Here is a 26,619-nt window from a genome sequence, read left to right on the forward strand (position 1 = left end):
GGTGGAGAAAAGAGTCTCGGTGAGTCTCTTTGTAATAAAATGAAGACTTGGGGGAGCGGAGAGCAGTACTTAGCATAACCAGCATAGATTACCTGCCACTTGACAAAACACAAGCTAATCATGAGAATCTTCATCAGTATGACGACACACGATGACTGATGAAATGATACTGAAGTGGACTATCCACCTTCCATCCAGTGGTGATGGATAGTGAGCTGACATGTAAGTCTGCTGTTTGCTGGCATGATTTATACATTACAGGTATCTGCTGGTATATTCAGATTCAATTTAAATTGGCCATATTATTTATAGTTCAAGGTACATTTACAAGTGTTAATATCCTTCTTGAGGAGACTTTTAATGTATGTCCATGGTTATTTGATTGGTAACTAGGCAACAAATTAAGCAAATTGTGTGACCTTCTGACTGTGTGAATCATGTGTTCCCAGCTGTTTGACTTTAACTGGGCTTGTTCCATATTGTGGACTCTGAAAGTACCCAACAAGGTTAACGCCAGCTAGCATGGCCTGTTTCACCATTAAATATGTATTTGCTCTCCTTTCCAGCATTTGCACTCCCTGACGTCAGACTTTGATGTACAAAACCATCTATAAACTGACTAAAAACTAAATCTGGATTTTCATTAAAGGATAAACGCAACATGTGCCACAGCATTTCCACCCAAAAGCCTCATTTGCTGAAATATTTCGGTCATGAAGAGATTAGAGATGTAATCAAAGATGATTCTGGATCAATAGTCCCACATGATCAGTTTGGTGTTTGAATGGCCCACTGATTCTGCTCAGTGCACTGAGGAAGATGTGTTGTGGCAGGCAGACTCACAGACCTGAGCCCCTCCTTCCCCTGCCGGTGACCCCACTAATCACATCAGCAGCACTGCTATGCTAATCATTCCTCCCAGGAGACGCTGCACATGGCGTTTATGAGTTCGAGCAGTGGGAGTGTAGTCGAGCCAGCCGGAGCAGACTTCAACCTGCTGTAACAGTCGAGGAGAGATTTTTAATAGCACGGTTTGATCCCAGGGGAGCAGAGCGGGGCAAATTATTGCAAACCCTGTTCTGAGGTCGAGCGCCTCTTCCTCCGGATTGTCAACCTTCAGCTGATATCCGTACCAGATGTCACCTTCTAGACAGCATCTCTCCATCTTCTTCTGAGGTGACATTCAGTATTTTCTCTGCATTGAAAATGGGGCAGGGAGGGTTTATTTCTGTCACACTCTGTCTCTGAGGCTGCCAAGGATGTTTCTCCACCAAAGGCCAAAACTCCCTCTGCATCTCTCTCATGCCACTCATTAAGTCGGAGCATGTTGATGTAAAAACATTTTCTCGTGTTATCTTTGCTCCAAACGGTGCATAAAGCGACTCTTGTTCGCAGCTCTGCTCATAAAGGAGGAGTTTTTTTGCAGCGCTGTGCATCTGAGAGACGAGGTGTTTGCCGTTCTAAATGTTATCTCTGGGATTCTTTAGCGGCATCAAACAGACTCCTGCAGTCAGTCCCTCCTCTGCTTCCTCCCTGGTAGAGGACAAATCTCTCCGGTCTACAGCTGAAGACACACTCTTACTTCACTCTGTGCTGTGGCTTCCAAAGCAACGACAAAGAAGTAAGTGAGGTATTTTGCAGAAACGACTTAGTCTGACTCGAAGCCCGTTGTCGGGCCGTGAATTAACCAAATCAGAGCAGCTGTTTGTTATAAATGTGCCGAGTCTTGTCTTTAATATTCTGCAGTGAATAAGAAACGACATGCATCCCAACAAGGCCGTTGTGCACATCTACCTCTTTTTATTGCCATCCCTCAGACCATTGCTGCTCATTTCGTATGCACCTTCCATCCTACTACGACTCACAAAAAACAAAAGAAAATGAAAAAATAAAAGTTGAGGCCGCTTGTTTCCCGGCACCCAACAGCAATTCAACGTGCCTGGAATCAAGTCGGCTGACCTTGAGAGAGCCGAACACGTCCTCTGGGTGCCAAAGTGCTAAAAACAAAACCCGAGCCTCCAGCCAAGGGGCAGATTATTTTAGAGGGAGGGAAGGCGTGATGAAAAGCAGAGGAGAGGAGACGGGGTGTGTGTGTGTGTGTGTGTGTGTGTGTGTGTGTGTGTGTGTGTGTGTGTGTCGGGGGGTGGGGGGGGGGGGGTGGTGGTGGTGGTGGTGAGAGGTCTTACTGAGATGTGTGCACAGTGAGTAGGTCCTGAAGGAGACAACCGCCCAGGATGTTTTCTTAGCTACTCCCTGACAGTCTCCATCAAGGTCAGGCCCCCTGTTACTGCCACCCTGTAATCATGGCTGAGGTGCATCCACAGCTGAGTGAGATCCAATCATGGGAGCCTTTGTGCACAACATACAGTGACACCTAGCACGCTATGAGAGGAGTAATGTGTTTGAGAGGGAGAGAGAGAGTTGGCTTTGAGAGCCCCACCTCTCTGCCTTCGTTATTTTTTTCCTGTTGAGTGTAGCTGCTGAAGTTGAGTCCACTTAAACAACTAAAAGTAAAGTGTGCGGTTGTCTTTGTGTGTGTTGAGTCAGCTCCATTAAGGTATCAACAGATTTAAATTAGACATTAAAATAAGAGGCGGAAAATGGATCGAGAATGATTCCTGCTGTGAAGCTGGATGGTTGCTGTGGCGAGCAGCAATCAGCCCGGCTTAGATACATTTGGACCTTCCTTATTGATGTTACGTCAGTCTCATGGATGACATACAAATCCATATTGGCTGAAATATTTTTTCCAGCTTAAATTCAACTCGGCTATCATTTACAACACCCAGTATTTTAAGTGCAATGAATATTTTTCCTATGTTAAGTCTGTTGATTTCTGTCTCAGTACATACAGTACCGTGGTTTATCTGCAGTATTTACATTAACAGGTTTATCAGGACTAAACGTACAGATGGCTATACATATGCTCTGTGTTGAACGAGCCCTGCTGGTAGATTTACCGTGTAGAAAAACTGCACCATGTTCATATAGTCGGAGAGGGAAAGCATATTGGATAAACAGGAAGCCGCTCTGATGGAGGCTGTCCACATACAGAAAAATCAAGATTCAACAACTGTATTGTCTCTTTGCAAACACATGAAAGATAAATGAATAGAAGCAATGACAACAGCACACCACTGTTAAACTCTTTCCTCGTCAATACAATTGAGAGTGATTGGATTGATATGCATGAGAAAAAAAATGTGTAAATGCTAAATTACAAGGTTTATCTTGATGTTGTTTTTGGTTTATAAAGTGAATGAAATAAAAGTAGGTGCAGCTCCATGTAATTACGCCCAGTGGTGCTATGAGCTAAATGCTAAAGTCAGCATGCTAACATTCACACAGTTGTTTTCAGTATATATACTTTACTATATATGGACCAGCATAAACAATTAGTCAAAGAAAAACATCATGTTCCATTTAAATATGACTCAAATTATAATTTTTCAATTTTAGTGCAAGGCAAATATCTTATGATGGAATATAACATAGGCATATGGCATTTATGCTCATTTCATGTATTAAGTTGATGAAGGTTAACGTCTACTCATCACTCAGCGCAGCCATTTTTCATCCGTGACAAGTGAGGTGTGAGTCACGTGTGATAATTTATGTTTGAAGTCGGTTTAATGTACTTTGTTGCATTTTTTTTTTTTTTTTTTTTTTTTTTTAAATCAATATACCGACTTCCCAATTGACCGAAGAAAATGTGGCTAAAACACTTCTGTGTACTTTTGTAAATTATGATACATGTACTCAAAGTAAAGATGTGAGGGTGTTTTTTCTCATCAGTTACATTTCTTGCAGTGACACATTGTCAGGTTTTATTTTTAAATGTGATGAATGACTTTGCCTTCAATCAATCCATCCGAAGAGGCGGAAAATAAAATAATCAAACACTCCAATGGACTGAAGCTCACAGGGGCTGCAGAGTATGATATAAATATTGTCATTTACTTGTTGATAAGTACATATTTACATAAAAATCCCCACGTGGAAAAAGAAAAGATAGTAAAAATCCCTCTAATGACACAGTGGCTGGAGTCGAGGCAGTCTCCTCTCTAATGTCTCATTAGCCTAATGCAACATTAGATTCCTAATGAGACTGAGGCTTTTTGGCCGTGTGGCCACAGTGAATGTTATCCTTATTAATGGAGCTTTAAGTGCACGATCCATCTCCTGCATGTATCAGATGAGTCAGGCCTCGCATGGGCCGCCAGCCACCGTGTAATTGACAGATCATGACTCCCGCACGGATATCACAGCAACCCCTTCTTGGTCGGTGAAGTCCGGCCCCGTCGCACATCCTCCGCGTCAGGATGTGCTTCTTCCCTCCGGGCTTGTTTTGTAGTACGCGGCGGGACGTCAGCAGACGACGGGCTGCAGAGGAGACGCAACGGAGGCCTCGCCAGCAGCCGCATCCAGGCAGGCAGACAGCACAGATAACCGGGTCCAGAGGTTAAGAACAGACAACTGGAGCTGTCGTCTCTCGCTCGATGGACCCGTCAGCTAATAGCTCCTTTATTTCTAGCAGCAATCAGCGTCACATCTCCAGAACCGAATATTGAATGTTCAAGTGCATATGATCTCTTTTGGGGTTTTGAAAGAACTGATGGTGACACTTAGTGCGTGTGGCTAAACAACTTCATTTAGCATAATGACTAATTACAGATAGTGTTTGTCGGGATGTGACAGTCTTATGCACCCTCGCAATAATAGTAGGAGAGGTTGGGGCTAGTGTTAATGCAGCAGCTGAAGATAACCTTCGGTCCCTGTAGAGGACTCGCACACAATTAACTGTATGCTCCGCTGCCTTATCAGCTCACAGACAAGTCTCCCTTTCTGCTCCACTTCTTATTTTCTATCACACAATTAAATGATTTGATTGTTTTAACTTGAAAGGAAGCAGATTTTGTGCCCCTCCTGTCTCTCGGGAACAAAGGGAACGACTGTGGAGTGACGCATTAGTATAATGAAGTGGTTCCGTACAGGCTTTAACACAGGCTGGCCCACATCTGGCATCGTGGAGAATTTCATTTGCAATGGGAGGGTCCTCTCCCTCCGATTTTCACAGGATACTGTATCTTCATCTCATTTAAGCTTGTTACAGCAGAACCGGCCTTTAATGGCGGGATGGTTGAAGTTTGTGTGTCAGTGTGACCTGCAGCGACCCAGCAGGCCAAGAGTTGACGTCCAGCACAAACCCCATTTTCCTTGGTCGTCTCCTCTGGCTGGAAAGGAAGAGCTGACCTTTAGCCCTCACTGCCACTGCGCACCTGGTCTCATTAAAAACCCAGTAGAGGACAGGAAGCAGGAAGAGCAGCCCATTGTTTCTGCAGCAGCTTAAACTGATGGAGAATCACGTGTTGTTGCATCAGTCTCACAGTGGGTCCTTCAAAGATTGACAACATTAACGCTACTGATGTTTGGTCAGGTATTATTCGATAGCCAACACCTGCAACTTTGTTGTCACTCACACCCTAAAGTCTACCCCAACAAATGTTACAAGACAAGATGATAGTTGCATAAATTTTTTATTATTTAATGACTATTTGGACGCAGTGTTTAGCACGGAGCAAGAAGGTTCTGGGTTCGAATGTCGGCTGGAGCCTTTCTGTGTGGAGTTTGCATGTGTCTGTATGACTTTTCTCCGGGTTCTCCGACTTCCTCCCACCATCCAAAGACACGCATGTCGGGTTCATTGGTGATCGTAAATTGTCTGTGTTGTTGTTGTGTTGTATGTGTCGATCCTGTGATGGACTGGCGACCTGCTCAGGGTCCCCGCCTTCACCCAAAGTCAATTGGGATAGGCGCCACTCCCCCTCCCCCCTCTTTAATGTAATTTCTAACTGTATGAGGTTCACTGGATGATTCAGATATCACGTCTCTCTCTCTCGTACTCCTACAAAGGTCCTTTATGTTGCTCCCGTCTACCTGAATGTCATTTTGAAGTCTCTTTTGATAGATGAGAGCTTTTCTCCCCACAGTCTTGTGCAGACGAGCGCGTGCAGATGAGATATTGCTGTCATGGAATATCAAGTCCTGATTTACTGTATAATAGATTCAGAGATGATGCCTCCTGCTGTCCTGCCACCTGTTCTCTCAGCCGAGAGCGGCGGCGCTACGCACACATCCACGGCTCGTTTACCAGCGCGCAGCACTTCAAAACACGAGCACATGCCCATTAACCAGTCAAAGACGAACAGAACAAACACAAGCTGCTCGCGCACGCTCGCCGATTAGATAAAAGAAGCGAGGACGAGATGCTGCTGCAGTTCTGGAGGTCTGTCCATCCAGTTTGGTCTCGGCTCCTCCGTGTGTGACAGTGATGAAGTGCCTCGGCCGGCCTTTTTTTGTCTCCTCTGTGAAAAATGAAGCCGTTATTTGCAGAGGGAAAGGAGGCTGAGGCTCGTGGGTGCTCGAAGCTCTTCCTCTTTTCCCGCACGTTCTCCATTGTCCTTAACAAATAATCCATCTTCATCAGACCGCGGTCCGTGCAGCACTTGTACCAGATGCCTTTTCATTCAACAAAATGACAATCTCATCATTTCAGGAGGAAACGAGTCGGAAACAGAAAGGTCAGGGAAGTCAAAAACAGAAAAGGAAAGGTGTCTATTATAGACTTTCTACATTCTCCTCTGTCTTTCAGCTGCTAAGCAACCCCCCCCGCCCCCCTCTCTCATGCTGTATGTGACCTGAACAGTTTGCAGCTTAGTAGATAAGACCCTTTCAAAGAGGAATCCCTCCTCACCTGCATGGTTGGACGGAGAGAGCAGTCGTTGGCTCATGAAGCAGAAGTTGCTGCCAGCACTGCATATGGCTGCACTCGTCTCCGGGTACTCGAGGTCCAAATAGTGTGTAGTTTATGTTGATGTGTGTGAATGTTTGCAAAGTGCTCTGCTGAGTTCAGGCAGAATCACTGCAGCCTGTCCAGAAAAATTAACATCAAATCGCAAACCGTTCACCTTTCGGTCTCCAAATATTTGCGGCTTGGTATTGGTCTACAGTCCAGAGTTTATTCAGATCAAATGTAGATTTATAAATGTGGAAAAGATTTTAAATAAGTTAGCAGCTTTGCACGGTTGTCAAACGGGAGTCTGAGCACTATAAATGGCTTTTCATGGGGCTTTACATTGTGGAAATTTAGACTTTTATATTTGATTTTACTGAATGCGTATAAGAATAACTCACTGTGGAGAAATAAATGAACTTCAAACTCTTTTTGAATGGTCATTCTTAGATAGTAAATGATTAACATGAAGTAGAGACTGCCAAACTCCACCTCTTCTCCCTGCTAACCTATAGTCTCTTCATCATCTGTGTCTCCGCAGAGTTCAATCATCATGTACGATGCGGCGAGGGTGCCGTCTCCTAAGGATGGCGCAAACGGAGTGGCCCAACCCGTGGTCCCTGGAGCAGGAGCGGGAACGGCTCCGGGATCGGGAGGGCCGACGCCGACCGCAGTGCCACAAGCTAAAACTGAGGGGGGTCAGCCAGCCACGGAAGAGGAGGAAGAGGAGGAGGATGAGGAGGAGACCAAAGCAGAACCCGTCCTGGTGAAGAAGCCGCACAGAGAGATCTTGGACCACGAGAGGAAGAGGAGGGTGGAGCTCAAATGTATGGAGCTCCAGGAGATGATGGAGGAGCAGGGGTAAGTGATGAAACAGTGTTTCCTTCAAGATTTTTTTCTATTTATTTTTTTTTTAAACAACCTTATATCATGATTTATTCACATTTTCTGTAGATAGGCCTTTTTTATGCACACAAATTCCCATGAGCCTCAGACGTTTACTCAAAGCCAGGTTAGTCAGAGGAGGTGAGTACTTCAGTGAGTTGAGGTTGTCGCAGTAAGCTCCGAAATACCTTTAATAACAGAGAGGACTGCACACTGTGGTTGTTTTTGCACAGCTCAGATTACAACTAGAAGGTTGAAAAATGTCTTTAGAAAAGAGCATCGGGAGGTTTTAAAGATCAGGACCATGTTATGATTGCTTACTGTAAAAGTCCGCACAGTAGTAGTTTTTCTCACAGAGTAATAGTTCAAATCACTGTTTCAAGTCCCATAATTGAAGTACTTGACACTGCTGCTTCTGAGAGGCTGAATCCTGACAGAAGGACTTGAAGCTCTGCAACGTGAACTCATTTTTGAGAATGAAGGTGGAAGAGGCTCATACCATACAGCTATTTGACCATCGAATCGTTTGTTTTGGTTGAGCTTTGTGAGGAAAGCTGCGTGTTACACTCACAGATGTTGAAAAACTTGATCAGATTTGAAACTCTTATAGGGGCAAACCTCACCGAACAAAAAAAAAAGCAAGCGAGTTGCAGTGCGGTTTTAATGTCAAATTACATTAATATTTTCAGAGGAACAGAAGTTGTTTATGTTTTCTTTGCAATTCAGTTATTGGGGAGCCGGTTGGAGTGCGAGTCGGGAAATGTAGTCGAGAAGCTGACATTGACAGGTTTGTACCTGTAGGGGTGCTGAGTTCACAAGCTGCATCAAAACATTACATTCAGAATCTGTTAGCTGACAAAAGTAATTTTCATCCTCATATTGGGAGCAAGACAAAAACAAGCCCCTGCAGTGAGTGGAGTAAACATTGTTTTTGTTCAGAAATGGTGCATGGCAGCTGTGAGTTGATTAAATGGCTGTTTTCAGCAGCATGGTATGAAAATGTTAGCACGAGTTGCGATCTGTTTTTGTGTTTTCTTCTCCTTAACGAAAGGGAATTCTTGTGAGATGCTGAGAATCAAACTACTAAAACTTCCCTCATGTGGGAGGTGGCTCTGGTTCTGAAAATAACTGTCTCCTGGCATAAGAATGGGTTCAGTATTAGGTAAAGGACGCTACAGGGACTATTTTGGCAAAGACCTCGGGTGCTTCCTGCTTGGCCCGTTGCCCCGGTTAACATAATTGGCAGTGCTCACAATCAGCAGCCCAGTGAAGGATCAGGTCCCCGTCACTGGTCTGGGGGCTCCTGCTGGCTGGTTGGACGCCTGTGGAGAAGCAGGGAGGTGATGAAGATTCTTTTGTGTGTCCAGGGATTCTCCACTGTCACCGAGCCAGCAGTGGGAGTTAGTTAGTGAATGGAACCACAGTGGGCTGGGAAGTTAGCCATCAAAATAGTAAAAAAAAAAAAAAAAATGCAGTAAGGTCTGTGAAGAAAATAAGTCTGGTTATTATCTAAATGTATGCTTTGGAATAGACAATGTAGTGGTTTGAGCAGGTGGGAGCAACAAATCCTGGTAACAAATAGAACCAAGATTTTGCCATGTAGCTTCTGAGCAGTACTACAATTTCACCCAGTCTCAAACACCATTTACAGGGTTCATGTAAAGAGATTCAATCCAATATCACACCAAATTGTGTAATACACCCTTCAGTCCACTAGAGGGTACCGTGTCAGTGAGACGTTTTGCGTTGCCGAGGCGTGAAAAGCAAGATGCTATATGTTTAGGCACCAAAAAAGATCAGGGTTTAAAAATGATCATGGTTTGGGTTAAAATAGGTCATTTTTGAAGTATATCACGTTAGATATGTTAAAAAAAAAATCCACGTTCACTTTTACTTTCTCATGGAGTCCAGGTGAAAGTTCTGTGTTTGATCCATCCAACCACGTTATCACTCTTTGTACTACGTCACATGACCTCCATTGCATGATCCTGGTCGTACCTGCGTGTACTTTCCACACCTTGGTGAGACAAAACATGACACTGACACAGTGTCCTCTAGTAGACTGATGGGTGTATTACACACTCGGGTGTGACACCAGGCTGGGAGATACATTCATTGTCATTTCATTCATCTGCGACACCCGTTTGTGTTTTACAATCTTGTCTGTCACCGGAGCATCATTATTCTTCCTTCATTAATAACTTTGCATTACAGTCCTTATCCTCAAGTAATGGTTATTAGGTATGTGGTTGCCATAGAGACAGAGCGCAGGCCAAACCCAGCACGGTCTGTTTCATTAGCATGACACGCAGCACAAAGTTTGGAAGAGCCATGGAAACTGTAGAGACTGCAAACCGACCTTGGATCCACAAAATCAGGGCTTCTGTGGTGGATTTGCTCACACACACACACACACGCACGCACACGCACACACACACGCACGCACACACACACACACACGCACACACGCACGCACATGCATACTGCTGCTTGAATAACCACAGGCAAACTCCAGGCTAGCTGAGACCATAATTAATGACGATCTCTGTGATCCTGTGTCAGTACGGAGAAAATTCACTTTCCCACTGATACCTCATGACATTTTACTTACATCACATTTGTCATTTAGAGAATGCTGGCTAATCCTTGATATATGAGGGGGCGGTGATTTAATTCAATAAAAGGCAAGCCAATTAGCGAGTTATTTTATCTGAGTTGGATGGGGGAGGAGGTGGGGGGGGGGGGGGGTACGAGAGGTGGCAGGAACATTTAAATGCCACAGTGTTGGACCTCACTGCTGAGTATTCAGATTAATTAAGTCAATAAAACAGGGGGTTTGTTGTTTTTTTTAGGAGCTGGATGGAGCCGGATTAGAGTTCCTTTTCTTCCACTCATTTCTCTACCTGTCCCTTCTTCCCTGAGCACGACTGCTCTTCTGCTTAAGACTGCAGGGTAATGGTCGCGCCACGGCAGATTGATGTAGCTGAAAGGGAGCTGCTGGACTTTAACAACAAAAAAAAGATAGAAAGAGAGGGGGTGGGGGAGGTGCACTGTTGCCATCTGTCAGGGTCCCCTCATGTCCTGCCCTGGAGTAGACATAGTCGCTGCTGGTTTGAGAGCAATGTAAAAGAGCCATGATGTCTGGTGGAGCAGTGTGGTGGCAGGCAGCAGCTTGGCTAATGATGACAGAATACAAGGAGACCAGACACCCGCTCCGACCAGCTCCACTCACTCGTCAGACTGTACGGGCTCGGCTGGCAGACAGCCACACATGAAGGATGGCGACCACTCAGCTGAGTGTTACAGCTCTGGACGTACTCAACTCATCTTGTTGAGCTATAATAAAAGGAGAATCTCATTTGCCAGCTTGGCTCAGCGCGGCCACTCCTGCCTCTCCAATTTCTAATGTGGCTCTTTAAATGAGAGGGAGTGTGTGCATGTGTGCAGGATTAAGGGATAGAGCGGGGGATGAAACACAGGGATAGAGCCATGCCAGGCTTTAGACACAATTAAGATGGTGGCTAGAGTCTGTTTTCATTTGCGGTGGATTTAAGCCAGTGGGCTCAGCCTCTACGTCACCCTTGAGTCTCACTGAGGATGGGGGGCAGGATTAGGCCGGGGGGCACGTTGGACACCCGCTCCCTTTTCTGACCCTGGCAGTGTGGCAGACACCCCCCTCCTGCCCTGTAGACACAGCCAGTCCCCCCTCCCCACACACACACACACACACACACACACACACACCCCTCCTCCTCCAGAGAAAAGACCAGGATAAATGGTCTGTCATGAGTGACGGCCTCATCCTGGGAGCCAATTAGACGGGCTCAGCAATTAAAGGAGTCTGTTCATTTAGCTTTCCAGGACCTGGCAGCATCGCTCCCGTTCACTGGTGCACCGAGAGCTCCGCCGCTGCAGGGAACATCTCCATTTTATGGATATTAGATGGGTTGGAGGTTACTTCCATCAGGCCATTATGCATGACATCTGTCTGGGCACGATCTGCTGGAGAGGCTCAACAACATCCGGTCCTCTTTGCATCACATGTCTGAATACTTTTAAGCATCTAATGGTAGCCCTGCTCTCTGACTGATTCCTAGCTCAGGGCTGCTCTGCATGCGAGGGTCCAGACTCTATTTCAGGGATGTTTTTCTACACTAATTGAGGCATAATGATTGTGCGTGCTTTGAACTCCTGTGGTGTCTGAGCCTTTATCCAGCTCCTTAATGAGTTCTCTTCACAGCGCTTCACTCAGACTAAACTGCAGGGTCTCCCTTTAAACACGTGAACGCCACCTATACATCCACACAGTGCACGCACACACACACACACACACACACACACACACACACACACACACACACACGCAAACAAAGGCAAACAAGATGATAGTATGTACCAAGCCTTCCCTATGCATGCATGAAACTGCTCTCCACCACTGGTAGAGCTTTTTTTAAATAAGAAGCAGCAGATATTAGTTTTGCTGCTTCACCGAGCAGAAACAATAGATGTGCATGCGTGTTTGAAAAATTAATATCTGTTGTTTTAAAGCCAAGTAGAGAGGTGTAGCCTGGCACAAGCAAATCAGACTCAACATAACTAAATCTGCACATTACATGTGCAGGAGGGCACACAAGTGAATCAAGTCAGAAGAGGAGAGTCAGACAGAAAGGAAAGAGGTTTATTATTGTCGCTGAGAGCTAAATTGATGCGTTTTGGCTGCTGTGGTGTTCCTTTAGCAGCATCTGCAGTGGCACTTTTTGAATTGCAAGAGATGTGGGTAGCCTGGATCTTATTAAGGGAGCTGCGCAGAGCCTTTGAGGCCGCCGTGAAATAACCATCTCTGCTCTGATGGAGGTTTTCCTGCGAGCCAAAGCCTGCGTCATAAGACATAAGACGATAAGCCGGTGTCCTAGAAGACTGAAAATTGGAGGGGGAAGCATCTCAGGGAGAATGACCCATTTTATACATTGTCACTGCTCACAAGCCAATATAGAGAGTTCTTACTAGACAAAACAGCTTTAAATCCTGTTGTTAGAGGAAGTCTCAGAAGATGAGCAATCAGAGAAGGCAGAATGTGCTGCTCCTGCCTTTGATCTGCGTACACTGGGGGAGGTGAGGAGGGCAGCTTTCTAAAGTGAGGAAGATGTATACCTTTCTTTGATACTCTTTATTTCTCTCTGGTCTATCCAGTATCTGTTATCTAACCAGAAAATCTGTGACTGTAGAGAGCATCAATTGAAAATCCTCTCCACTCGAGAGTTAAACCATTTCACCGTGGCACCCGGCAGGTCGTTTTAATTCAGGCCCCTGAAATAGAAATGTGGAGGTGTTCAGGTTCGGCCTCCCGTGTTCCCAGCGCCGTTCAATCTTACTAACTACGCTGGCATCGCTTTGCCTCTGTACTCTTTGCATCGGGATTGATGGCTACAGAGTTTCGTAGGTGCAGCGGCGCCTGGGGACGACTTGTGGGGGAAAGCGGTTCAGACATCAAACGAAGAGACATCACTGGCAGGCAAAATGAGCTCACGGACGCCCCACACATAGGCACTCCTCATCAAATCGATGGCTATCAGCGTAAGGACGGTCTTGGGGCCACGACTATTCATTTTCCAGGATGGCGAGTTAATGGGGGGGATCTGTGGGTGCTCGGAGCTGTCTAATTACTCCAATCAAGTTCTTTAATCGTGGTGATTTTTCATGGCCGGGGTGGCGGGGACGCCCTCGCTCTGATCGATGTCCCCTGTCTCTCTCTCTCTATCCAAATCCCTGGGACTTTGTATGCTGCAGGCAAAGCGCCGGGGCTTTAAAGTGCTGCACTTGGCTAACTCCGGCTCCTGAACTGCTCCACCTCACGTACGCACACAGATGAAAAAATACAAGTGACAAGCTCAGTTAAACAGGAATTTGAGTTCAGTGTTAGCCCGTCTGTGTCGGGGCAGAACAGATGGTGCGTCGGCAGAAGGCAGCTACCTTTACAGCTGCAAGAGGTGCTAATTAAAAGTGCAGACGAGAGATGTGTTGTTTTAGAGAGCTCATCCTAATAGTTTCTGAAAAACGGCCAATACATGTCCGTTTCCACAGATTGACTCAGAGCTCACGACGGATGTCAGTCTAACTTCTCATCAAATGCAACACAGAAGTTTTTGCAATCATGAAAGAAGTTTTTGGGTTCTTTCTTTAGCTTCCCATTTTTCAGCAGCTTCCTGCAGGCCTTCAGGTGCTGTGGGGGATCCTACCAGCCTATACTTCTAAAAAAAACAGGCTTTTTGTTAAAGCAGCAACACTGCTTGGCACACGCTCTCCGACTTATGTCGGTAACCTGGACCGATCAAAAAGAAACCAAACTTTGCTGCGCTTCATGCTGCGAAGCAGAACTGAGCTTTAGGATCGAGCACGTCAACGGGAGGACACAGAAACAGAAGGATAAAACAGGAGGTGGCGATTCTGAAGGTCACGTGTCAACAGGTACTTCAGCTTCACAACTTCTGACCCCTCTTCTTCTGCTTCAGCTGCTGTGTCAACAGAGATCGCTGCCTGAGAAAGAGCCAACATCCTCACCATCAGCAGCCCGACAGCTTCGTCGTCTGTTTGGCCAGAGCGCATTCACTTTCACAGCCAGTATTGTACGCCCTTCTTCGATCGGCCGCAGACGGGACCGCCGTGGAGGCTTCGGGGCTAACGTATGGTGATGGCTCCTGCGCTGTGAATGGAAAGCCAAGAATATAAAGTGTGCGTTTGTGGCCTCCATTGTGCTGAGCTGACAGCTGCAGGGCTGAGAGATCGCCGTACAGCACGACCTGATGGCGCTGTCACACCGGCTGGCTCCTTCTCTGTTGGGCCATCTTCCAGCCATTTCAGCCCTCCATCACACTTCCCCTAATCTCATTCTCCGCACCGTCAGTGTGCTGATAGCAACCGGCTCAGAATACACGCTATGGACCTGCTATATTTAATCTGAGAAAAGCAAACAGCCCTCAGACTAATGCTATTTCCACGCTGAAATGAGCCGCTGGTTAATTTACAATCCAGTTTAGAGAATCGGTCCTGCCATGAGCTGCAGGGAGAGAGAAGGAAGGAGAATCTGTTGGACTGTTCCTTGTACTTTTACTAAAGGCACGACGACATCATGTTCCAGATGTTATCACGCATTATAATCAGTAAACTGGAAAATGAACCACGTAGCCACAACTTTTATTTGTGTCTTGGGATCTTACGGCTTCCTTTTCATAGTTTGGGTCTGACTGCTTAGTTCCAATTAAAAACATCTGAACTCTCATCTTCGGGCCCCCCTCTGTTGCCCCCCCTCACGCAAAATCAAGACAAGTGGATGTTAACAGAAGGCTGCCGTATTGAACCATGTTTTTTTAGTCTGTATTTGTTTTCATTCTGTCAAATTGATACCTTTAAAGAATGCAGAGTTAGATATTAGCTGTGAACCAGTGGATGTACAGACAAATATCACTCGATTCATACTGAAGAAAACTTTTAAACATGCTGGAGGTCTCATTATTTTCTGTTTTCTAAGAGGATTATTGAATTGAGTTTTTAGGGGTCAGACTACTTTTCACATTATCAAAACTACCTGTGAGGAGGACTCACAGGTAGTTTTCAGAAAAGCATGTTTTTTTTTAACCCCCCAAAAAACTCAGCACCAACAACAATTTATGAAAAATGCTTTCCCCAAAGTTCTCAGCCCATAAAACAGGTCACTTATTTCAATATGGTGCAAAACAAAATGAGCAAAACCTAATAACTAGCAAAACAAAATATCTGAAATACGAATTACGCTTCCTTCCCTATCACACGGAGAACATTTGAAAGAGTATACTTCCTGTATATAACAGTTTATGAAAATTCCAAATATAACAACTTAATGAGCTTTCAGGGTGCTCAAAGGCGGATGTTTTAGGTCTGGAGCTGCTTCCCATGTTGGCCGTTTGTATGCTGAGCTGTATCTGTCTGTCAACTGGCTGCAGCTTCATATTTAGCGTTCAGCTATGAGAGGGGTGTAGATCCTCTCATCTAATACCAAGCACGAAAGCATAGTCTGCAAGATGTTGGACTCTTCCTGTATGTTAGAATCAGTTGCCGTGTAGGAGTGTAGAGTGTGTTTCAGCACTCAGTGGCGGACAGTTCCCCTCACTGGTTACTGGTAATCACTTACCACCAAGAAAATATTATTGATCAGTATGAGACGGCTTTTTGTGTGTGTGTGTGTGTGTGTGTGTGTGTGTGTGTGTGTGTGTGTGTGTGTGTGTGTGTGTGTGTGTGTGTGTGTGTGTGTGTGTGTGTCCCACCAGTTTACTATGAGAGTAGGACATTTACATTTTCAGTTGTGTGGTAATTAGTGAGTTTCCAGCTGAACATAGTCCTAGGTGTCGGCTATTGTTCAGTTTGATATCAACATTACAGTTTATTATTAAGAGTAGTGGCTCCCAGTCAGTCTGACTCTAATGTCTGGCTCCTGGGCACCTTTTCACAGCTTTATTAATCCCCCCCCTTCCTCCTCCGCCCTCCTCTCTGCCGTCATGTTTCTCTGCCTCTGTAGCTCATTACAGCTTATTACCGCAGCCGGAGCAGAACGTGGTTTGAAGATGGTATACATCTTCCACCGCTATCGTATGAGAATCTGTAGAATGGAGTCAGGACTTGTTCAGACAGGCTGGTTGAATTATTACTGTCTCCATTGCAGAGTTGTCACCACTCTTACAGTGGCAGCCCGCGGTGGCTGCTTCTTGATTAATTCACAAACAGGGAGGACGTAGCCCAGAGCTGTTTGCATAAAGGATCCTTGCTGTTTGTGATTCATTCATTATGTTTTGCATGGTTAAGATCACGTATAATTTCACTGGTCTTCTGCTGCACAGCCTCAATGTACACCTTAAATGGAGTAAAAAGCCAGAAATGTGGAATTAGGAAGCACGAATCTGAAGCTCCAGTGTGACTCACGCAGCGATGTCTTTCATGTGCCTCAGCAGCAGTCACAGTATTCTGTCTGATTCAGCTCGCTGAGGAGTCCTCACGCTGCCCCACAGTTACTCCCGACTTAGCGAGTTACGGCGCTCGCATGCAGAATAAAACATGACACGCAGCCCGGGGGCCGCAGAGGTTGACAGTGAGTCATCAGAGTCTACATCTTTCGGCCGAGTGTAACTTTTGACGAGGCAGCGGCCAGAAGACGGTCTCTGCCACTTGTTCGGCCTGTGAGTGATGGCAGGGGGAAGACGCGGCTCCTCCGCCAGCATCCGCCAGTGAGGACGGATGACAGTTAGCTTCACCAGAACCCTCTGCTGCATTCAGTGCTGTTATTAAATGCTGCTGCTTCAGTTTGCTCCGCACACAGTCTCTGGTTAACACTTCTCTGCTCTGGTGGTTGTGTGTGTTTCCCTGCTAACTGCTGTGTCTTCATATTCTCAGGTACACAGAGGAAGAGATCCGACAGAAAGTGAGCACATTCAGACAAATGCTGATGGACAAAGAGGGCGTCATCACCAGAGAGGGCTCACACACTCAGCCAGTGTAAGTTACCTCACATCGCATTTGGTACTATCACATTCAGGGTGGGTCTTTTTCTGGTCAAAACATATTTCTGTATCAACTGTGAAGTCTGATTTACACCAGAAGTTGTTAGAAACTGTTCTCTGCATTATTTTCTGCATTCTGCTGCATCATAAAAACTAATTCTGCTCTGATACTGAAGAGAAAGACTGCAGGTTATAAATTGCCGCTTATTATATTTTTGCCTAACAGCATGTGTGTGCTCAGATTGTTTGTGGTAAATTGTGGCAGTCAAGATAGAGAGGAAGATAGGACAGGGGTGAAACATATAGTAATAATAATAATAATATCTTTTCAGAGCATTTTTTGTTCATATCCAAACAATGTGTTTGTTTTCCTTTACACCCCAAGTGTATAAGAACTGTTTTTCACCTCACCTTCCTCTCCTCGCTTCACTCTTACACACAACTTTTTTTTTCAGCTAATTTATGAGACAACTCAAAACATTTTGGATGCTTGATGATAAATTAATCACAAAATGAAAACAAAGTCTTGAAAATAAATTAATCTAATAAAACCAGACAGCAAAGTAAATATCAAATACAAACAGAAATTGATTTTAAAAGGGGTCATGAGAAATGGCCTGCCACTCTAATAATGTCCACAGGCAGTCCGTTCCAAATAATGTGGGCCCTAATTGCAAAAATGCAATACATTTTAATTTGAATCTTGGCTTATGACACATGAAACGGTGAGACCTCGGTGCTTTGAAAATAATCAGTAGCATTTTAAAGTCTATTCGAAACTCTGCTGGAAGCCAATGAGGCAAAGATTGGCATGATAATTGTCAATTTGTTAAGCGTTAACCCTCGTTCAAGCTTTGAGTGTGTGTGTGTGTGTGTGTGTGTGTGTGTGTGTGTGTGTGTGTGTGTGTGTGTGTGTGTGTGTGTGTGTGTGTGTGTGTGTGTGGATGGGGGGGGGGGGGGGGGGGGGCGTCAGATGGAACTGCAGGAATCAAAAAGAATACGTGTGTGTGTGGTCTTCGTCCAGATCACAGATGGACACACGCGCTCCCTAAAGACCACAGCCACAGTCCTGAACAGCGTGAGGAACAGCAACAGCAGGCCGTGGGCGCGGCGGCGTCCCTCCTGACTCAGTCCATCACACTGTATGTGCGAATGATTGAGAGAGGCGCCGCGGTGGTGGCACCCTGACCTGCTGTCTGTGAACTAATGACTGGTACTGACGCTGATGCTTTCTGTCTCACAGACACGACTAATGATGCTCCCTCCTCTGCACCTCAGCCGGTGTCTGACATTTAACTAGATTGCGCTGAAACCAAGGAGGCAGGAGGCTGGGGGGAGGGGGGGGGGCGGCGTCACACAGTTATGTATAGTACGAGGGCAGTAATAAACATTTATGACCCAGAGAAAGCACACTAGAAAGATACAGGAAGTTTTGTTTGCTTTGCTTTTCACATTAGTTCGCTCTCAAGGGCACTTCTGAGTCCGGTCAATTTGGGTTGTCAGCGCTCACCTCCGATTCTGCAAAATTCCCCCTCCAGAAAGGCCTTGATGTGGAAAATTGAAGAAGCTTGTAATTTGCAGGGTTGTTATCCTCTCCCTCCTCCGCATCCTCTCCACTCACTCAGAAACCTCAGAAACACACACACACACACACACACACACACACACACACACACACACACACACACACACACACAAGTAGACCTCTGTCTGGAGTAATCACTGTCCCCCTGTCACTAAATAAAATACCAAAATCTGAAACATTATTGCAAACGTGCCTTGATTAATCTGCAGGTTGGCCCCTCGATACTCACTGCCACTATTAATAAGCAGATCAGAAACCCCCTGCATTAACGGGGACATTAGTCACTGTGAGAACTAGCCGGCAGTAAGCATGGACATCCCAGTGATCTCATATTCATGGGAAGGTTGTATCGCAGCCTCCTTTATTTCTTTCGGGGCTACAGGTCCTTTTAAGCCATAAACTGTATGAAAAATTAGACCGATGCAGAAGTGGCTTGAGCTGCTGCATCACCTCCACTTGCAAGATGGCGCCGGCCGGTATTTGAACTGGAGGCTTCATAACGACGGTACACAAACCGATGTGTCACCGTCGGTTGCAGCTCGGTACGCACATTCACGTTCCCTTCCAGGTAATCACTTTGATGAACCGAGGCTTTTCGTCGAGCTCCACCTTTATTCAGGTCTTTGATTTATGATGACATACCTGCATGACTCATGACATTCCCATCAGCCTCAGCTCTGAGGCTCTCAACCTGATAAACACATGCTAAACATCAGCCTTGTCACTGTGATCATGTTAGCATGTTAGCCCATTGTAACACTGTACCCACGTAAAGTCACTGGCATGGCTCCAGACTCAAATTAGATATTTTAATTGGAATTAAAAGAGTGTTGTTAATTCATGTGACATGCATGAAGTCAATTAAAGAAAATGAAGAATTAATATGATCAATCACAGTAACACAAACTCCAGTGAGAAGCTTTTGATCAATGGTTTTAGAAATGGGTAAGAAACTCTTCATCCATTCACCTAAATCAGTTAATCGTGTTGTAATTTAGGTACAAACTGATGCGATACAACTTCAAGCAAACACAGATAAACATACTCGTAGATCTGTCAGTTTGCTAAATGATTCGTGGCTCCATTACACCCTCAAATACACCGCTGCTTCCAGTGGGTTTGACTTTGCTCAGATGGGAGGTTTTAATCAGATGCCATCTTTTCCACAGGGACGAGTACTATTGACAGGCTAGGCCCCTCAGCTGTAGCTTAATACTCTTACACACTGGCAATAAACAGCCAGCAGTAAGCATGGGTTTGCTAGCTCATAACTCTGTTTACCGGTGTCCCGCATTGATTTCCTGCAGAATGGATGGGGAAGGAGAGCGCGAGAAGGAATGCAGTGTGTAAAGCCTCTCAAAGCCTCCCAGGCTTACACACCGAGGCTCACCCTGGGCTTCGTATGGTGACTCAGTATCTACTGAAATACGCAAGGCTGACCTCTCGTCAATAAGAAACTGAAATCTAATTTAAATAGAAGTGGAGCTACCTTTCAAGTGGTGAGTGGATATCTAATCCCTGTGCATCCACAACATTGAAGTTTTCACCACGATCACAAGCTGGAGCAGCTGAGCTTAAAGGTGCAGTTTGTAAAAATGAAGTCTTGTCTTGTAATACCACTTTGTACATTCAGAGGCGATAGTTAGTCACTTTTTAGTGTCCATGCAGTCTGCCCTCAGTCCGGCTCTCAGAGTTCCAACAGTGTGGTCGTATTTTTTCCCTGATGTTCCCACAGTTAGTTGTCGACTTTTATTTATAACTGAGGATTGTAAAGTTAAATTGTGTGGACCCAGTCGTGAGTTCATTGGGATTTAGCAAGACAATAGCAGCAAGAAAACAGCCACAGCAAAACCATGCTGTATATCACCACCACTTGGAATTTCTTGTGTTGACATTAGTTTCACTAAAGATGTGTTCAGAATTATCCAGATGAGGTCAGTACGCCTTATTTGTTGCATTAAATTGTCTCAGTTTGATAGATTTATAGATAATGAGCTAACTGAACTACATACAGCTATTCAAATTGGTCTGAACTGCATATCAAGAAACTGGCAGAATATTGTCACTGTCAGTAAGGTTATTAGTTAGTTACCTGTGTAACATATCCCTACAGAGCCAACGGACGCTTTAACAGCTGGTTACTCATCAGTCTGGAAGAAATGTTCAGCAAACTTCCTTTCGATTTCTCACCAAGAGCTGTTTCCAGCTGTGCAAACTAACACCAACGTTAAGTCTTGTTATGTTCCTGGTTTTTCTTGAGTTTTTAGCCGTCGTTGTGTCATAACAAGAAGATACTCTTCTTCTTGCTCTCATGTTGGACTGAGGACAGACTGGACACTAGTTTGGTATTACGAGACATCTGTGCAACACAATACAGCGAAATATTTGACAAAACATTCCATTTTGTGGATTATCTTAGTTTATTTTTGAATGTTTTAGACTAAATATCTTACATATTGAACCTTTAAATGACAAACAAGCACCGTCAATCCTTCATCAATAAGAAAGCAGCTGTAGATTTCTCCCCACCCTCATAATGAATAGTAATGTGTCCACCTACCTCCCCCCAAAATAACAAACTATAACTCTCGTAGCAATAGAAATACACCGGGGCCTCAGAGTGGCGGTCTGAGAGAGGATATGAATGAGTTGCACTGCTTTGTGCTGCACCCCCGAGGAGGGACGTGGCCGTACTCCATCACTGCCAGGTCCCAGGGACAGTGGCTGAATTAGGGAGCCTCTAACTCACTGAGCAGCATTAAACACGGGGACACACTCATCTGCCTGACAGAGACGCTGTCTGGCCCGGACAGATGTATCCTGCATATTGGAGCATGGCATCAATTAAGAGATTAGAGACAGGATGGGGAATTAGTTGATTTATCACTAATGACTAAGCATGGGGCCATTTGATAGTTTAAATTGTTGTTAATTGCTTTTTTTGGCAGCATGCTTGCGGGCCTACAGGGACACTGGTCGAACGGTGCAAAGACTCGCGGCAGAAATGAACTTAAGAGACATTAAATATAAATTCCACGAATAGTGTTACTGCAACGGTCTCATCTTCTTGTGAAATTCCCAAATGATTTTGGTTTTCGTGTTCTTGTTGCTTGGAGATTCCAAAAATGTTCCCCGACACATCGCAACAATCAAGATTTGGTTTCAGCAGTTATTTCATTTAAAAAGTATATAAATTTCATTAGAAGCATTTTGCATATTTATATCAATCTGGAAAATAGCGCATCGTAAAAAAGGGATCACATCATACTTTTCAAAAGTAATAGTAGCTCAATATTACAAAATTGAAATGCTTTGTTATTCACACATTCTTCTTCAAATTAATTTCAGTTTTGGTTAATAAAGACCTCAAACTTTGTGATAGACAAATAGTGTATCTTCACAACCAATATCCAACACAATTATACAAAATGTCTAACAAATGTTTGATGTTCAATCGTGATATCTTTTTAGAAGAACAGTGATCGTTAAAAAAATGAAACATGAGTTTTTACCAGTGCAGAATTTTTACTGTTTCTTAAGCCCTGAGTAGTGTCTGCAGGCTTCTGCAGGTACAGCCTCCTTCCATCAGAGATACAGGTTGGAGCTTCATGTAGCAGGAGAGGCAAAACACACAGCACCTCTTCTGGATTTCAGAAAGTACGAAAATGGAGTTTAAAGAGGTTTTGCCAAGTAGTTGTAACTGAACAATACATACATATTTGATGTTGCACTGCAGGGTATTGTCTCTGTGTGTGTGTGTGTGTGTGTGTGTGTGTGTGTGTGTGTGTGTGTGTGTGTGTGTGTGTGTGTGTGTGTGTGTGTGTGTGTGTGTGTGTGTGTGTGTGTCTTCTCAGCTCAATATTCAACATTTTGCAGTGATAGAAATCACCAACTTGCATTTCGCTTTGTCTGAAAAGTCTTCCATTCACTCGTTCTGAAACGAAACCGTTTCGAGCTGAAACATGTGAGCTGTGTAACTGCTTCTCTGCCTGCACTTGGTTTCTTCTCTCTTCTCTCTGTTGTTTTTTGTTCCTCAAGTTCCAATTAATAGGATTTTTGTAATGTGTGTTTGTTCATCAGAGTGAGCGTTGCAGTGTGTATGTTTTCCGTGTTTGTGTGCAGAACAAGGCTGTCATTGTGAAGAGAGTTTCTCCTGCTGGTACTTGGCATCCCTGCTGTGCCCAGTGGTGCTCAGCCAATTAAGGGCTCTGTTGCGTCGTGTCTTCCTAACAAACCGCCAGGCCCACTCCCTGTTCGAATCCGCTCCACTCTCTCCTTCCAGATACCCAACACCACTTGTTTCTTCTTTCTTTTTTTTTTCTCCTCTATCCTGATCTGATGGAAAATTCCCTCTGATAGTGAGCACGTTTGTGTTTGATCACCTTGCACAGGGTGCGGCATCCTTTGCTTTGTCAGATAGTTTCCGTTGTTCATTTCATCCTGTTGGTCTCATTATTCCTGCCTGTTTTCATCTTTCTCCTGTAATTAAGGGCTGCATGGTCAGTCATCGAGGTTGTGTCTCATGTCTTCATCGCACTAATCCAGATAACCTCGCCATATATCTGTGTAAAAAACAAAACAAGTGACAGGAAGCCCAGAGCCTGAAATGCTGAGTTTGTGACAATACCGGAACGGGACGAGGTCAGAGAGGCGGGACAGCATGGGGGGGAAAACAATCACAGTTGTGGGGTTTTTTTTTTTATACTTGTTTTTAAGCCCCGCATTGAACCGGCAAGGTCAGATTTGGTGGATCAGAGGATGCCACATCAGAGGGAAGGGGGTAGTGGGGCAGAGGATTAGGGAGGAAGCTGCTGCCATCTGTCTGTATATAAAATACACTATGTGTGAGAAACAAGTGGCAAGATATGAATCCCACAAGCTGAGCTGTCAGTGTGAGAGCTGATGATACCCTCACTGCTGGGGTGAAGGAAAATTACAAATGTCACTGTAGAAATTAGGTCACAAAAAAGTTGGTGTGAGCATCACAATTTTCCTGTACTTTTTGTTGTTAATTTTCTTAAACTAAGTTAGAATTAGAATCCATATGAGTAGTTTGCAGTGTGTTATGCATTAGTATTGGCATGGAAATGTGCGCATACATGCATGATCCCCAGAGGATGAACACCACTGACTTCAGTGATCTCTGGTCTTTTCTCCAGCAGCAACAGGTTGACATTTCGGATTCTCTCAGACTCTAATTGAACTTCAGTGATCCCCTGGCTCACTGTCGAATAACATAATCATTATCAATTCATCTGTCCACTACAGCAAAACACCTGCAGCAAACCTGGGTTACCAACCAGAACATACTGGTACTGGTAACTCATTATCTGGCCCGGTTGTGTCATTTTAAGACTTGTTTTATTTATAATAATAATGACAAACTGTATTTGTATAGCACCTTTCATACAAGAAATGCAGCTCAAAGTGCTTCACAGCAAGAGAATCACATGCAGTGTTTCACATAAAAACAGATATAAAGTAACATTTAAAAATATAGAAAATAAATGAGATACAACAGATAAAATGCATTAGAAACAGATCAAATGCATAAAAATGAATAAAAGTAGACTTGATTTGGGTCGTTCTCTAGGATTCAATTTATGATATGAAGTAGCGGAAACAGCAGTTGGAGCAGTTGTGCGTCTTGTGCACTTTTTTAGAACTTAATTTCACAGTTTATAATATTACCCAGTAATACACTAGAAATGAAATCTCCTTTTCTGCTGTGGTCTTAGTAAATTCTTTAAGGTAGACTCGTCAGTGTACCTCCAGGTTTCTGCTAAACCTTGGTTAAAAACTCACACGGGTCCAACCCATTCATACACTACTAAAATTCCCTTTTCACTAACATACCAGTGTTTAGTTTAAATTGTCCTACATGCATGTTATTCTTCCAGCACAGGAGACGTATTTTCTGCAGGACTAATCTAAATCGTGTTGGATGTAGGACTTAATAGGGGCCCATTATAAAACTTTGTCCTGGGGCTCCTTAGACGATTAATCCGACCATGCCATCAAAAATAATAGCTACCATCAAATCAGCTTCAGCTTTACGCTGTGTTTGGTGGCTATTACCAAATGTTATCAAATGATCTAATTAATAAATCATTCAGGCAGATATGTTTATAAAGATATGTCTATTTGTTGAACGATAAGTTACATAAGATATGGCAATACAGAAATATTAATTTAGATTCACATTTTGTTTAACACGGTAAGAAACACTGTCTAAATTACGAAGTTTGCTCATTTGAGTACACCAACAAGTGTTTTTTATTTAGTATGTACATTGGTCACAGTTAATATTCGATCTAGTTTATTATGATTAGACTTTTCAAAGATCTTAAATATTGATATCAGAATGAGATTTAAAAGGCCAGTATAAATTGGGACTATTTTTCGCATCGTTTGCCATCCACAGTCTTGTTACTGCTCTCTCTTGAGGTGCTTTCATGTTGCTGTCGCTGACCGTCAACATCAGTGTTTTCTGTTTTTAATCTGAGGTAGCTGGGCACCGCAGCTCCAGGCTACTTCCAATCCTACCAGCCTGTACACGCCTAGCTGCTTCTATCGACTGTCCACCTGATGTCAATCCATCATTCTGCTTCATAGAGTAGGTTTTGGCCTAAAATAAGAGTAAATGGTTAGCAGTATGACATGATCACTGCAGTCTATATCATTGGATTGGATAATCTCACTTTGAAACTGATTTTCCTCAATAGCTCTTCATTGATCTGTCTGCACTCTGCTGATGAAGATGTGACTCATTCCTGTAAAATCAGCTCCTGTCTTGCGGTTGCCATGGTCACACAGCAGACCGCAGCGGCAGGTTGAACAAATTGGAACCATCAGGAACCCCAATAGAGAAGGGCGGCCGTCTGTCTGCACCTTTTCAGTCACAGCGATCACGTCCTGATCCTCGACTCCTGTGTTTTCAGGGTCAACCACCTGCACTACCAGCCCGACGAGTACGAACAGAACGCTCAGGTAGTCGGATATGAAGATGGAGACTACGATCACGACTATCACAGTGACAACAGGTATCTGAATCAGGGTTAAACACGTACTGGGGGTTTCCTCTGATGAAAATCCAAACACAAAGACAGAAGTTGTCAATGACCAGGACCTCCTGTCCTCCTGAAATGTCCTCGGGCAAGACACTGAACCCCAACTTGCTCCCACTGGTGTGTGAGTGGGAGGCAAAAGTGCTTTGAGACCGCGAAAGTGAAAAAGTGCTATACAAGTGCAGACCATTTAACATTCATATCTCATCTCAGGACACAAATACTCTTCAAATCGAGCTAAGTTTATGTATTGTCTCGGCATGTAAAAATAAACAGCGTTATTCTTTGTATGAGAAAACCGTAATACAGATGGTCATTTAGACTGCGTTTTCTGCACTTCATAAACAAGATGAAGTGTAATTTCCAGCAGTGATTTCCTGTTTCCCCGCTAAGATTTATCATGTGAATGTTGTGTTACGGATGAATAAATCGAGGAAATGTGAACATATACACTTCCCGTCTTCTTATCAACACAGCAGCAAATAACTATAATCAGAAATGAAAAAGTGAAAATTATTTTCATAACAACATCTCTTAAGAGGATTTCTGCATTTCTCACTCTTGAGCTGGCTCTCCCTCCCTCTCTCTGCGGCCAATTCAGAGTCAAGAGGAAATCAAGCAGCTCTCCTTCCCCTCGTCCAAAGAAAAGGAAGAAGAAGAAATCTGGCCGCCGAAGGAGTCGGTGAGTGGAAACAGCTTCCACTGATGAAGTGGTTCAATTTCTCTCCTTGTTCCTTCTCTTTTTTTTTTCTCCCCGGCCCCGCT

At 44.3% G+C, this 26,619-nt stretch overlaps 1 protein-coding gene across 2 annotated transcripts in view; it reads left to right on the plus strand.

Moving 5' to 3' along the window:
* srrm3 (serine/arginine repetitive matrix 3) overlaps window positions 1–26,619 on the plus strand; it is a 75,276-nt gene that overhangs the window by 27,959 nt on the left and 20,698 nt on the right. For both annotated transcript variants that reach the window (XM_069147011.1, XM_069147012.1), the window contains exons 2-5: window positions 7,335–7,654; window positions 17,096–17,197; window positions 25,729–25,830; window positions 26,456–26,536. In XM_069147011.1, the coding sequence (XP_069003112.1) occupies window positions 7,347–7,654; window positions 17,096–17,197; window positions 25,729–25,830; window positions 26,456–26,536 (593 nt within the window). In that variant the 5' untranslated portion in view covers window positions 7,335–7,346. The remainder of the gene's footprint in view (window positions 1–7,334; window positions 7,655–17,095; window positions 17,198–25,728; window positions 25,831–26,455; window positions 26,537–26,619) is intronic.

This window comes from Embiotoca jacksoni, unplaced genomic scaffold (assembly GCF_022577435.1).
Source record: "Embiotoca jacksoni isolate LCO1_2020_lvr unplaced genomic scaffold, fEmbJac1.0.p SCAF_13, whole genome shotgun sequence".
Taxonomy (NCBI): domain Eukaryota; kingdom Metazoa; phylum Chordata; class Actinopteri; family Embiotocidae; genus Embiotoca; species Embiotoca jacksoni.